Genomic DNA, 14,692 nt, shown 5'->3' with positions numbered 1-14,692 from the left:
CGCTTTCAGGTTGCAACAAGTGTCCTGGTGGCACGGGAGGGCGTCAGAGGAAGAGCCACAGAGCTTTCCAGGCTCCTGGGTCCCCCTGTTGGCAGGAGAGCTCATGATAAGGAAGGAACTGCAGTGACCACGGACACCACACCAGGGGGCCTGTCCCCTGCCGCTCTGAGAGGACAGCTCTGTGACGACCCAGATACAAAGGGACAGGATGCAGGGCAGATGGAGCTCTCTCTGGAGCAGAGACAGAGGGCTAGGTCTGAACTTGAAATTGGTGGTGAGGGGATTGCACTCAATCTTGTGTGTCCTTTTTCCGATTGACTCCAGCCCACCCCAGCCTACTGAAGACGGCCTCCCAGAGCAGATCCCAGAGCTTCCCAAAGTCAGGGTGGGCTGCTGGAGATCCCAGGCCGGAAAGATGGGTGTGGCGACCTGGGGCCTGCTGAGTGGGGGGAGAGGAGGTCTGGAGACTCAGCGACAATCAGCTGACCCTGGCGCACACAGAAAAGGAACCCAGTCTGCAAAACATCTCCCTGCCTCGGATCCCCAGGCTGAATTTCCTGAAGCCTGAGAGGGCCAGGCCAACAGTCACAGCAAGTGCATATCACAGAAGGTCCCTCAAGCTGATTTTAATATGCTTCAAACACAAATATGCAACACAGAAACTGTAGGGGCCGGAAAAGGAACGTGTGACCCCATTCAAATAATCACGGAGTGTGCAGCCCTCCAGCCCCCACCCCACCCAGACACCCAGCCAGCACCTGTCCCAGTGTGTGGTGGTCCGGGGGCAGGGGCAGGGCACCGGCAGGCCAGGAAGAGGTTGATGCGGTTTGGGGGGTGTGTCTGATGCAGGCGGGGAGGCTGCAGCACCTGTGCGTGGAAACAGCTCCTGCCTGGAGGTGGATGACAGGGAGACTTCCGTGTGGAGAGAGGGCTAGGTCCTAATGGGGTGTTGGAGTGGCGAGGAGGGGGCACAGCGCTGCCACCCCAAGGGTTTCAGGACGGGAGCCATACATGACGGGCGTCCATGACGAAGAAACGAAGCCAGGGCAATGTGAGAATTAGCTCAAGTCCCCAAGGTCAGGCTGGCTAGGGCACAGCTTGAGTCACCTAGTGAAGGATTACTTGGTTCTAACACCACTACGACTTTGACTGCAATAGGCTAACACACCGAACCACACTGGAACATAACACTGAAGTCTGTATTGCTGTGTAACTGCATTTAGCAGGTGCCGTTATGGAAGCAGCTCCTAATTTGGAGAGCTGAGCTTCACCGAACTTGTGTTTGCAGGTGATGCCTGCTGGAAGAGTAAATAATTGTGTATTTAGTCAACGCGGCATGATCTACTCTAATGGAATGCCCAACTCAATATCACAGCGTCATGCAGAGCCACTAAAGGAAAAAAATGTTTCTTCAATGTGTATCAACTGAGTATGTCCCCAGGATGGGCGAAGACCCTAGGAGGTTTGCTAGAAATGAGATGTACCTGAGGCCAGGAAGCCCGGCCTTGACCCACGCAAGGAGCACAGACCAGGTCTGTCTTCATGCCGGCCACACATGCACCGAGCAGGCCGGGCCCTGGACAAGCTGGCCCCATCCTCGGGCTACTTCTTCCCTGCTCCGTGGCTCTGGCCCACAGAGCATCCCTGCATGAGTCCGCTCCCCTCGGGTTCGCTCAGACAGCCCTGCGCTCAGGACAATTTTGAGGGGCCTTAGAGAAAAAAGTGCAGGGTCTTGGTCACAAACAGGAAACAAAGGCATATTATCATCATCATATCAAGTGTTAAATCTACGTCTTCCTTTCGTGCGTCATGCTCCTAATCTTCCAAAGCACTACAGGAATACCTCACATCCTAATTCTACCATTTCAGAGACAAATGCCAGTCCAGCAGCTAGTGACTGCCAGCTGGCTGTTTCATTGGGCTCCTCTGTTTGGAAGACCCTCCTGGGCCTAAGATGGGACCACTGTCAGCTGTGGCATTGCTTGATGATCCAGCAGAAAATAAACCTGTGTTTCTGGGAGTCGTGGGATGATCTCGCACAGCTTGAAACTGATCCCCAGGACCTAAGAGTTGGTTTTCTGGAAGCCCCTGCTAGAACCCCTGAGCCATCTCAATGTACAGTGATGGGTTGGGTTATAGAACCAAACTGAAGGGGGGGTTGCCTAGGAAATGGGGGCCTGAGGGTCATATTTTGGTGGGTTGACCGTTTACAGTATAACATCAGAGCAAACCAAATGAAATGCCAGAGTAAGCTTTCCTACTCTGTGCTTGGTCAAAATGGACCCTCTCAGCAGTTTTCCTTCTGGAGGACGGAGTGTGCATGGCCTTGGCCAACTCCAAGGTCATTCTCATCCTCACGCTAGAAGGTCACGCTCTTCCATATTTTTCCCAGGGTGCAATAGCTTAATGACGGATTCCAAGATGCCATTTAGGAAAAAAAGGAAAGCTTGTGTTTACAAGACCATAGATGATTCACTGTCATGAGTAATGCCTGCAAAACTGCTACACCCCTCAGGGTTTCCCACTGCCATCCCTTATCCACTCATGACAGGAGTGAGTATTCATAATTAAAATTTGCAAATGGAATAATAGCGACCTCACATCATGTTGACTAAGAAGCTGATTGTTCCAAAGGCAGTCACCGTCCACAAATCGCTGGTGTTTGCGTGTAAGAGAGTACCACTTGGTGGCAGGTTGAAAGGCGCTTCTTCTCTGTAGCTTTTTTTTTTTTCCTTTTTCTATTTTGGGTAGAAATATTCCTGGGAAGCTAGATAGAAATGCATTTTCATTTCCCAATAATTCTTAGGCACAAGTTAGAAAACTGCTGACCTTCACCAAAATATGTCAGCACTTCATGTTATAAAAAATGCAATTCAGAACCGCCACATGTGTATGTACGTGTATCTAAATATACACACATATTGGTGCAGTACACAATGATTATTCAATGTATATTCAAAACTGAGCTATTTGTAACTAACCTGAAATTCTGCAGTGAAAGTTCATTGCTCAAGAACAACTGGAGTTTCTTTCTTTCGTTGTTTTGGCTCTAACTACGGTCAAACATTTGCACACCAGACACTACCGTTTACACTTTCCTAAGTGCCAACACCAGGACAGTCTTACACGGGGATCAGGAGAGGACTCCGCCTAGGATGCAGCTATGCAGCTACTGAGCATGCGCGCAGGGCCAGCGGGGGGCCAGCCATGGTCAACACTCCCTGCCTGGCCATGGACAGGTGCAGGACAGGGAGCCGCGGCCGCTCCCGGAGGCTGCGTGGTGGCGTCATCTGGGCGTCGTGCTGACTCTGGCGGGAGAGGAGGGCCCGGAGGAGGAGCCGCGGTAAACGGGAGACGTGGGGGACAGTTTAATCGGGCTGGTTGGGTCCCCAGTTTGGAGCTTCCAAAGCAGCTCTTCGTTGGTTCGGCTCAGTCTCTTTTTCTCCTGGGTTTCTTTCTCCACGTATTCCTGGAGATTAGCATTTTCCTCCGACAGCTGTCTGCATGGGGAGAATAAGAAACCCTCAGGTGGCAGTCATGCCGGCCGGCACTTAACTTGAGCCTCGCCAGACTAATGGGTGCAGGGCCAGGGGAGGACACGGTGGATGCCCGCGGGGAGAACTGCTGCAACCAACGACCTGGGCTGAAACACGATTTCCACTTGTCCCGCCCACACTTCTGTTTCCAGAGCCTGGCCAGCACCTAATCTGCTAGCAGTCCCTCTGCCCCAGTTAGGGAGGGCGCTGGTTGTCCAGTGGACACAGCCAAAGCCAAAGGCCGAAGAGGAAAGGAGGGAAGTGGAGGGCCGGTGTGGGTGTGCCAACTGGGAGGCTCAGAGACAGTGGCCATTGACAATATGGTAGCACAGGGACAGGGCTGTCAGCCTCAGGACACCTCCTGGCCTCCCTGCCCCCTGGCTCTGGCCTATGTGATAGCAGTCACCTTCCCTGCTAAATTCTGGTCTGAGCATCTGCCCCCGTGCTGGACCAAGCCCTAGAGGGCAGGAGCCAGAGCTTTGATCTTTGAATCCCTGGCATCCAGCCTGTTGCCTGGCACATAACAGATGCTCAGTTAATGTTTGTTGCTAACGGATGCTAAATGAATGATGAATCGACACATTTTGTGCCTTCTGTCATAAAGCTCAAATTGCTTGCTTTGTTGCATTTTTTAAAAACAACAGCACCTTTCAGGAATTGCCAGCGAGAAGTACATATGCATTTTGTAGCTGGACAGACCGGGGCCAGGAAGTTGCCCCGCTGGGGTAAAGCCTGGACTTGTTCTTTGGACCAGGGTGCCTTTGCAGATGTCCTGGGGAGGCGTGTGGTGCTCCGGTCGGGCAGAGGCTCGTCCTCCCCCTTGGCCTGTGTCTGTAGTGGAGGCCTGTTGCCCACAGCCAGAGAGGAGGGTGACAGACCTGCTGCCCCAGCACAGTCTCTCCTCTGTGCCCCTGGGGTGGGAACGTAACGCCGGCACCAGGAGCTCAGTTGGGAGGCAATGTGTGTGTGTGAGAATGTGTACAAGTGTGAGTGTGTGTGAACCTGTGATGGGAGTGTGTGTGTGCTTGTGTGAGTACGTGAGTGTGTGACTGAGTGTGAGTAGGTGTTATGTGAGTGTGTGCGTGCAGAGGGTGACACACACGGTTGAGGGCTCTGGTGTGGGTCTCACGGAGCTGGCTCAGCCTGCATGGATGAGATCACCTCAGCTGGCTGGTCAAGCCCCACCCCTGCTTCCCTCCCTGCTGACAGCAGAAGGGAGTGCCTCCACATCCTTTCCAGGAAGTCGGGGCACCTCAGATCAGGGTCCTGGGGGGAAAGGCAGGACCGAGATGGAAACGGTGTCACTCCGGAGCAGCTGCATTTGGCTACACAGCTTGCTCTGGCATGTTCCCTCCCTGCTGTCCTCTGGCCAGGCCAGCTCTTCTCTGCACGGCCAGGCTGGCCCAGGACGACAGCTTAGCAGCCGAGGGCCCTACCCAGATCTGCACTGCTGAGCTAATGGAGCTCAGGGTCAGCTCACGCAGTGGTTGTCTTCTGCCTGGGAACACCCAGCTGGCACCCCTCTCCAAAATCTCCTCCCGAAGTAACCCCCTCCAGAAGTCAACTCCTTCACCTCCGGCTGTGTTGGAGGCCCCTGCCACATGCTCTTGCCGATTTTACTCATTTCTCTCAAGGTGGCGCCCACTGATTCGCAGAGCCAGGGCACAGCTGCGTGGCCAGAGTACTGTTTCGTTCTTCCCTTCAGGTGGGAAATGCCAAGAGCCTGTGGGGAAGCCTCACAGCTCCGAGGAGTGAGGAAACTTGGATGTTGGACAAAAACAGAGCCTCAGAGAAGCTCAAGGGCCAAGCCACTCTGTGGGTGATGCACGCTTTGAAGCTCAGACACCCAGGCCCAGCTACCTTGTAACCACGGTGTTCTGGTCAATCCTCGCTTTGAGGTCTTCATTCTGCTGCTGGAGAACTTGGATCTTTTCTTCCAGGATGATGTTCTTTTCTGCCTATAAAGGATATGGTGTTAAAAGGTTCTCAGCAAGGCCATATGGCAGGTAGAAGACCAGTGCCCTTGGCTTCTGGGCTGTGGAGGACTATCAAGAACACTGTTTTGCAAACTGCAGTTTGCAATGCAGTAGTGGGTTGTAAAATCAGATTAGAGGGATGTGACTAGCATTTCTTTTTTTTTTTTTTTTTTTTGTGAGGAGATCAGCCCTGTGCTAACATCTGCCAATCTTCCTCTTTTTTTTGCTGAGGAAGACTGGCCCTGGGCTAACATCCATGCCCATTTTCCTCCACTTTATATGGGACGCTGCCACAGCATGGCCTGACAAGCGGTGCATTGGTGGGCGCCTGGGATCCGAACCGGCGAACCCCAGGCCACCGCAGCGGAGCGTGCGCACTTAACTGCTTGTGCCACCAGGCCGGCCCCCCAGCATTTCTTTTTTAAACAAAATGAAACAGAATAGAAAATACCAGAGTGCACTGTATGTAGTAAAAGTATTGTTATATATTTTTTAGATATATATTTTTCTCATATACATTATGTACGTGTGTATGTATACATTGGATTCCTGTGTAGAATATATTTCTTATAATGAGTGTCCCCAGGTCTTTGCTAGTCAGAGATAAGCCACGAACACCACCAAGACCTAGTTTGGCTAACGGGTCCCATGGTTCTTCCCAATCAGCATCCCTGGCTGGCGTGCATATGCTATATGACATCCTGAATTAGCGGAGGATGGAAATATAAATAACGTGGCCACATTTTTTCCTTCTGAGGTTGTGGGCAGCCAGGGACACAAAGCTCAGGACCAGCCTGGCACATGATCAGAGTACAACGTCATCCATGGTTGTTTCTCCCCCGCAACTGATGCCACTCTCTGTTAGTGTGTCCCCCAGGGCCTGAGGCCCAGCTGAAGTGCAGTTCCATCCTAAGATGCATTTAGAAATAAATTATTTTTTGAAAAGAATGTGACAAATTCACTGTTAGGGTAGTTAATCTTTAAAGAAAATTGTCACCACTCCCTGAATAAGGCTGAGGAATCAGAGCCAAATGATGGGCCTCTGTCCCTGCAAGGCACTTCACCCCAGCCCTCCTTTTTACTCCCAGGAAATGAGAAGTGATTAAATTGGTTCTTTTTTTTTGGCCTGGAATGAGAAGTCACGCATGCCTGCAGAATGCCTGGAGCATGGCTAAAAATAGCCAAATAAACCAGAGGCTTGTCGGTGAGCACAACTAAATGCGGCTGGCTCAGCCTGGAGGAGGAGCGTTGTGGTCCCCATGTTGGCTGGGCTGCATGGCAGGGCCAGGAGGGCCAGGGCTCTGTCCATGAGCCCCCACTGCCCTTAGCTCTCTTTGCTGGGAAGCTCTGAGCTGCTAGAAGGTGCCAGGTGGCCAGCATCACCCAGGATGCAGGTAACAGACACACCCCAGTCTGCCCCCATCCTAATTGATAAGCACTCGTGCAGCAAGAGATGTCTGCAAAAAAGGGACAGTGCTAGATAGAGAGGGGATGTGACAACTGAATGTAACAGGTGGTCCCAGATCAGCTCCTAGTTTTGATAAACCAGCTTCAAGGACGTTTCAGAGACAAATGGGGGACTTTAAAAGTTAGATGAGAAGATCAATTACTGAGATGGTAAGTTGAAGATTTGCTAACTGAAAGACAGCAGGATATGAAACACTTGTACGTGTGTGTGGGGGATGTCTGATGTGTGTACACTTACACAGAGGAAAAGCCCTGGCAAGTGTTAACAGTGGTAGAAATATATTTTAATTTTCTTATTTTTGTTTATTTTATAATTTCCTATAATGCATATATTGTCCTTTTAAAGTATTAAAAGTTTATTTTAAATATAACAGTAGAAAAAGGAAAAAAAATAATCTGAGACTGTTGGGCCAACTTCCACATCAAGATGGTACCTCCTTGGAAGCAGGCTTCTCTGCTACTAACTTGGGACGACTGTCTCAGCTCTGGCCCTTGCACCTGCAGGGCAGAGGAGTGAGCTCTGGGGTGCTCTGTTCCCCCAAACAGGTGCTCTTCGCTAGTTCTGTGGGAGCCCTCAGGCTGAGAGGTGAGGCAGAGAGTGTGGTGAGAGCAGGGAGCGGAGCACTGGGCGGGCTCCCGCCTGGGCTCGGCCGCCATTGGCTCTGATGAGATGTGCCCCCTCCCTAGCCTGCATCTCTGCATCTGTAAGAGGCTCCTGACAGCACCTGCTCCCGTGGACTGCTGTTGGAGTCAAAGAACACACACACCTAAAGTGCTTTGCAAAGTGCCTGGCACACACCAGTGATGCTCCACCGGTGCTTGCTCGCCACGTCTCCCCTGGGAGGACGGAGGCACTAGCACTTCAGAGCGATGCACGGGGAATGGAGGCAGGAGTCAGCAGGGCTCCAGAGTCGTACAAAATGAGGCCACCTCTGGGATTCCTTATCAGAACTCCTGGCTTCCTAAGAAAGGCCTGGAGACTCAGCGATGCATTTTCTGTTCAGCTGTAAACAATGGACAGGTAAGGGGCCAACCGAGTGAATGGTGTTAATGGTGACATCTGTGATGACAGCAGGGAACATCATACAGGTTACTGGGGCCCTCCCAAGGAAACAGGCTGACTTACCAGCTTTTCCAGCTCGATAATCTTCTTTTCCTGCTGGTGTATTTGCTGATTCTTCATCTCTAATACCTGCTTCAGACTCTTCATGTCTTCTTCCAAGTGCTGATAGGGAGCCAATGCAATCTACAGGGACAGAGAGCAACGAGCTATTTACCAGGGGTCTCGGCAAAGCCCATTATTCACCAATGTGATGAATTCAGCTAAATCTAGCCTTCTTTAATAAGCTCCCCAATAGGCACTGGAGGATGAGAGCGTGAGAGCACAAGCGAGAGAGAATGCTCACAGCCTTCCCTGAAAAGTGCCCACTAGTTTCCCACTGGGAACGCTATTAAAAATCCAGCTCCTCGAGGAGCAGGAGAGATAAAGCCAACATTCACTGCAAAGTCTGGATGCTGGAACGGCTGGACATTCCTTACCCATCCCCCAAAGGGAACTTATGGAGTAAAAAGAGTCAATTCAACATTGGCTTTTAACATTCACCCAGACTACGTGATTCAATAGACAGGTGGGGACTTACAGGTCCCATCTGGGCCCATGGAGACCCCCTCTCCCATTGCATAGGAAATGAGCAAAGTGGTTTAAAAAGAAGAAAAGGCATTTTAGAAACAGAAATGTTAGAGAAAGTTTGCCAGATGCAACAAACAAAAGTACAGGACATTCAGTTAAGTTTGAATTTCAGATAAAGAACTTTTTTTAGTGTATTACCTGGGGCATACTTATACTAAAAACCTCATTTCTCTGTAATTCAAATTTAACTAGGTGCCATGTCTTTTATCGGGCAAGCCCTACAGCAGAGGGAAGGAATGTTGCCAGCTTTTCTGGAAAAAACTCCCCTCAACCTACTGACTCACGCCTCAGCGGTGCGTCCCTGTGGAACTGGAGTTGGGAGAGAACAGGATGGAGGGGGTGGTCGTGGCCCAGGTGGAGGGTTCCCAGGCTGTGCTTATCACAGGAGCTCAGGGACAGGGGCTGGGGAGTGGTGTGGAATGTGGCAAGAATAACATTTGGATGGAGAAACCCACAGCTGTCCTCTGTCTCAGGAAAGAGGTGCTGACAGGAAGATGTTTAAATCCCGGGGAGGTCCTGACCAGCTGTCACTTTGGCAGCGGATCAACACAGAGGCCCTGTCTTTAGGGGAGACTGCTGAGGAAGCCACGTGGCTTCCTGGGGTGAGGTTCAACAGAGACGCCTCCTGAGGGCCCCAGGGTACTGGGAGGCCTGGAAAGCATGACTACCTCCAGCTGCTCTTCAGTGTTTTTCCGCAAAGCCTCCTCGAAGCGTCTGGCTCGGTCCCGCAGAGACTGGCTCTGGAAGGTCAGCGTGTCCACCTGGTCCTGCAAGTAATTACACAAGAAGTCTGGCTCAGTCCACTGCAGACACTGCAGCCTGAGCAGCTGTGATGAGACACCTGCCACCTCGCCCCGGGGAGCTCTTCACAGGGCAGCAAGATCAGAGGCTACTTAGATTTCCTGTCCCAGGGGCTCCACAAAAGGGGCATCGCACGATGGAGAGAGATTCGCCCAAACGCCCCTGTTCTCCGCTTCTTGGTGCCTTGTCCAGAATGGGCCACAACAATACTGACAGATGAATGTTTATGCTGCACATCAAGTACACCGACACTGGGCAGGGCCGGGGGTGGTGATTAAAGTACGCGGCCTGACTCTGAACACCTCCTGAGATGAGGAGGTCCTCCCTCTCAGATAAGAAGCTTGTGAAGGGGGGGCATTTAATTATTTAATATCTGAATCACAAAGGCTGACAATCAGCATAGTGAGGTGTCTCGGCCAGGGAGCATCTAGCCCCCGGCTTCAGGAGGGACAATTAATCTATCTCAACTATCTTTACTTATAAAGCTCCAGCCAGAAACCGTCAAACCATCCTTGACTTCTCTCTCCGCCTAAGACCCCTCTCCCAAACACCAAACGCCCTAAATATCAGGTCATTGATCAAGTCCTGCTGGTTCGTCCTCCTTCATGTCCCTGGAATCCACGAACACTCCTGAGCCCATTCCGTCTCCCTGGGCTCGGGCACTCCACTGACTTTTTCCCAGACCCGACACCTGTGTTACGGTTCTTTTGCCCTCATGGTGGAGTCAGGGGAGCTTTCTAAAGTGCAAGCCTGTACCTGCCCCCCCGCTACGTAAAACCCCATTGCCCTCAAGATGAAGTGCATACTCTGACGCGGCGTTGACATACCTCCCGATCAGCCTTTCTTGTCTCCAGCCTCGGTTCTCACTGGCCCCCTCTCATCTTATGTTCCAGCTCTCCTGCTGGCCGTGCCTTCATCGGCCAGCTCCCTCTCATTCCTGGCTCTCTTCTGGCCTCCACTCGGCCTCCCTGGGCCTCAGGACTGGATTGCATGTCCCTGGTGTGAGCTGCCACGTGAGCTGAGTCTGTCCCCCTGTTCAGACCCTCTCCCCAGCTAGAAGGACACGCCTGGCCCCAGCACATGCCAGCTATGGGGCAGCCCTCTGTGTATGGGCTGAAAGGATGAATGCGAGTCTGAGGAGGCACTGCGTCCCTTCCCCGGCTGCCAGGGCAGATGCAACTACACTGACTCCTCTTCTTGTGACTCCAGCAATGACTGATCGTGGCAGGTGAGCAAAGGATGCCGAGCAGTGGGCTTTATCTCGACGCTCAAACAGAGTGAAGAGATGGTGCTTCACTCATGCCAAGTACTCCATTTCTCTGCCCAACAACACCATTTCTGTAACATTAAAACATAGGGACCAGGGTCTTCCCATGGACTCTTCTGGCAAGAGGAATGGCCTCATCTCACCAAATATTAGGAGCTGGGTATTGTAAATTATTAGTTCTACATAATAGCACTGTCATGTATGAAGTGATGGCTCGACTGCTTTCTTCATCATGGCGGAGGACTCTGTTTTGCAAACCATCCTTGGCAGGTTCCTTTTCCTGCTTTTTTTTTGTTTGTTTGTTTTCAGTTACTTCCATTTCATTTTTAAGAAATAAAAGCCCCCACAGTGCCATCAAATGCAAGTGCTGGTGTATTAGGGCACTATAGTTGTCAGTGGGAGTTTGTATGCACACGAGCTGGCACCTGTAAATCATAGCCCAGGACAACCCCAGCTGAGCCCAGCACACTTCCCCTGCACTGCTGCAGTTACCTTCTAGAACGTGAGGATAAAAATGACTCTAGCTCTATACGTCTCCTACACCAAACTTCGACAGCCTTGTCAGAGGAAGCATTTCTTTCAAGCCTCTCCTCCTCCATTAAAAAACAAAACACTGAAAAACTCATCAGGCAAATACCACCCAGGATGGATCCACAGTATCACACTGTGATTTTTCTACCTTATTCACCTTTACTCGAAACAGAGCCACAGGCACACAATGGAGCCGCAGCAATCAGACAGGACAGACTGTTTTTCAACTTGGGTTGGGCTCCTTTATGACAAAGTAACAGGCACAAAGACCCAGCTGGTGACCATGCTGGGCAACTCAGGAGTTAACCAAGGGCATGATGATAATGATGATGATGGTAATAATAATAAATGTAACAATGCTTGAAACTATTATAATAGCAATAGCTGCTACTTATTAGCACTTAGTATGAGTCAACCTGGTGCTACACACTTTACACACATTATTCCCTTAATCTGCTCACACCTTGAGGAAGGTACTATTGTCACCCCTGTTTTACAGATGAGTAAACTAAGGTTTACAGAGGTTGCGTAGTGTCCAAGGTTTCAAAGCTAGTAAGAGGAGGTGAGGACTTAAGCCCAAAGCTCGAATCTCTTAACCACTAAACCTGTTTCTCTAGCTGCCACTAGCCCCAGGAGGTCACCCTGAGCACCTCCACCCTCCTTGCCGCAAATCATCTCCAGCCCAAATGGATTCTGCTCGTGAAGAGTTACCACTAAAATGCACGCAATTCATGACTATTTGATGTTAGTGGCAGAGTGAAGACTCACTGATGAAACAAAACTCTCACTGCTTTTGGTTTTGGACTGGATGGGGTTTTTGTTACGTCATGGTATGGCTGTCACTTCCCTGGTTTGTGTTCCTCAAAGACAGTGCCTCTGATGGTGTGGGGTGCGGGGTACACGAGGAAGGTAGTTTGGGGTTACTGTTAATTTGCTAAGGATAAGCCACATGAGGACCACACAGGCATATTTCAGGTCCATCGATGGATCAATGGATTGGTGGTGGGCTCACAACAGGCAGTTTCTGATTTAAAATTTTTGAATAGGACACTCAATAGCAGTGACACTGGCTATCTGAACAATCCTGGATTCTTTTCTTGGGAGGGCAGCTCTGCGCAATGAACACTGCCAGGGGAAAGTGAGCCATCGAAGAAGTGAAATTCCTGCCTTTGTATTACAGTTATGGTAGTCAATGGATACCACTGCTATTGTCATCCACAATTTCCAGATGTGAGTGTCCCTAATATTTAAAAAACAATCTTGCTATGATTGGGATGTCCACAGCTGAGAATGGAAGCAGGGCTACAACCTCACCCTAGCAGCTCCTCCCTAGGGCTGGAGGTGGTCAACGTCTTTCCACAGAAGCAGTTTGTCTGGGTCTCCAGAAGGCAGGAGGAGATACACGTGATCGGGGAGACCCTTCCTTTTCCCCTTAGGGGTCAGAAGGAAGCCAAGCAACTTCCCTGGAGTTTTCTGTAGGTTGGCAGTGGGAGGCAGAGAAGGTTCTTTTCATCTCACCCACCTCTGGATGATTAAAGCCCCTTCTATAATTCCCAGAACATGTCCTACGACTTCTGCCCTTCACAGCTCTCCTTACACCATCCCCCCTGCCTAGAATGCTCTCCTCCTAGAGTCCTCCCCTTTCCTCAAACACAGCCAGTTACTCCTCTGACCGTAGCAAGTGCAGGGCAATCTCTTGGAACTCCTGTGGCACTCACTAACAGTATGACTTGTTTGGTGCAAGCACGTGTTACCTTGTGGTTGTCTGACACCATCTGTGTCACAGCTCTCTGAGTAGACAGTAAATTCCTTAAGGGCAGGGAGCATGTCTTCTTTACCTCTGTATTCTAATGCTTAGTGCAGGATCCAGTACATAGTAGTTGCTGGATAAATGCTTGTGGACTGGAATATTGATGCTGCCGTTATCTCAATACTAGAGTTAAGGAAATATTAACCTGCAATGACAGTCGCAGCTTTTCAAAATTTTCTTCCAATTCTTTCTTTTCAAGCTCATGGGTACACATCAATTCTGGAGAGAAGACATCAAATTGTTAAGTTGGTCTTTCTTTTGCAAAGGATCAAACAAGATTCTTTTGCCAGACTAAGAAAAGGACTTAGGTAAATAAGGGACACCAGTATACAGCAACTTAAGCCTAAAGAGACTTCTCCATCAGTCTGAAATTGGATGCAATGTTATTTAAAAGAAAGAGAAAGGAGGAGGAAAGAAATAGGAGAAAGGGAGGAAAAAAGAAAGAAAGAGGAAAGAAATGAGGGAGGGAAGCAAAGAGAACACAAGTGCACACACGCACACACCCACACGCTCATTTCTATACCCTGCTCTACCACCACCCAGGCCAAGTCAGATTCTCCAACTCTTCCTATTAGTATAACAACTGGGTAATCGATGTTAAATCTCCATTTTCTTCCCCTCCCAGGATCACTCTGCCTTTCCACCACAAAGCAGCAATCTGGGGCTGAAGAAGGGAGCTTTTCAAGGAGAGTGGAGCTGTGAGCAGCTGTCTTGCCAGCCGGGGCTTGCTGCAGAATGGACGGGTGAATGGGACCAGTGCTGTGTCTGCAAGGACACCTTGGTGGCCTCTGGGCCATACTGTGAACACAGAGATCTAGGATTTGCTTGAGCAAAGATCTGATGTTAAGACACTCAAACAGAAGGAAGGACTAATTGGACTGGTCCTCTCAGTGAGTTTGGAATGATTCTATTCTGTGAAAAGTGTCATTCCAGTAATAATTTGAAAGTTAGGCAAAAAGATGTCATGTAAGAGTTATTAAGCAAATGGATTCTATCTTCCTCCAGATGGGAACAGTCTTAGTAGCTGGGTGAAGCCCATCTCATTCTGGCTACACAAGCAATTTGTTTTCATGTTATAACTGGAGGGAGGAAAGGTCTCATTAATCAGCCTGGATCATTGTGCTTCCAACAGGAGAGTACTGGAGAACAACAATTACCATTCTGGCTGGCATGAGCTGCAATTAGGAAAAACATTGTGGTTTCCATTGACCCAAATCTTTTAACTAATGATGGTGAAAGTCTCTAAGAAATCCAGTTGTTATAGCTGAAATTTACATTTGGAAAACAAAAGTTTGTGCTGGTTTCATTGACATAAAACAATGTGGCCTTCTGGTCTACCTGCCTTTGTCTAAATGATTAGTTTTAATAGTCATTGAGAGCATTGCCCTGACCATAGTAATGAATTTTGTAGCTACCGTTACATATGCCTACATTGTCTTGACACTACATATAATTCAAAGGCCTTGGATGTGGCATTGAAACAAGACTTCATTAGTCAGAAAAACGTACCAGGTCTATTTATATGAACATCCAGAAACAAAAAGCAACACTGTGGCTCATTGCACCATTTCCATTCATATTCCCTATCCAGAGACCATTTTCCTACAGAGCAGT

At 49.8% G+C, this 14,692-nt stretch overlaps 1 protein-coding gene across 3 annotated transcripts in view; it reads right to left on the bottom strand.

Annotated features, from left to right (window-relative positions):
- Nucleotides 1-514: 514 nt before the first annotated feature.
- The window catches only part of MTUS2 (microtubule associated scaffold protein 2), a 411,904-nt gene continuing 397,726 nt past the window's right edge, over nucleotides 515-14,692 (bottom strand). For all 3 annotated transcript variants that reach the window (XM_058547941.1, XM_058547942.1, XM_058547943.1), the window contains 5 exons: nucleotides 13,224-13,297; nucleotides 9,338-9,436; nucleotides 8,106-8,225; nucleotides 5,397-5,494; nucleotides 515-3,500 (listed from right to left, as the gene is read on the bottom strand). In XM_058547941.1, coding sequence (XP_058403924.1) covers nucleotides 3,287-3,500; nucleotides 5,397-5,494; nucleotides 8,106-8,225; nucleotides 9,338-9,436; nucleotides 13,224-13,297 — 605 coding nt within the window. In that variant the 3' untranslated portion in view covers nucleotides 515-3,286. The remainder of the gene's footprint in view (nucleotides 3,501-5,396; nucleotides 5,495-8,105; nucleotides 8,226-9,337; nucleotides 9,437-13,223; nucleotides 13,298-14,692) is intronic.

This window comes from Diceros bicornis, chromosome 9 (genome assembly GCF_020826845.1).
Source record: "Diceros bicornis minor isolate mBicDic1 chromosome 9, mDicBic1.mat.cur, whole genome shotgun sequence".
In the NCBI taxonomy this organism is placed as follows: domain Eukaryota; kingdom Metazoa; phylum Chordata; class Mammalia; order Perissodactyla; family Rhinocerotidae; genus Diceros; species Diceros bicornis.
Note: the sequence above shows the minus strand (reverse complement) of the source record. Positions and strands in the feature narration are given on the sequence as shown.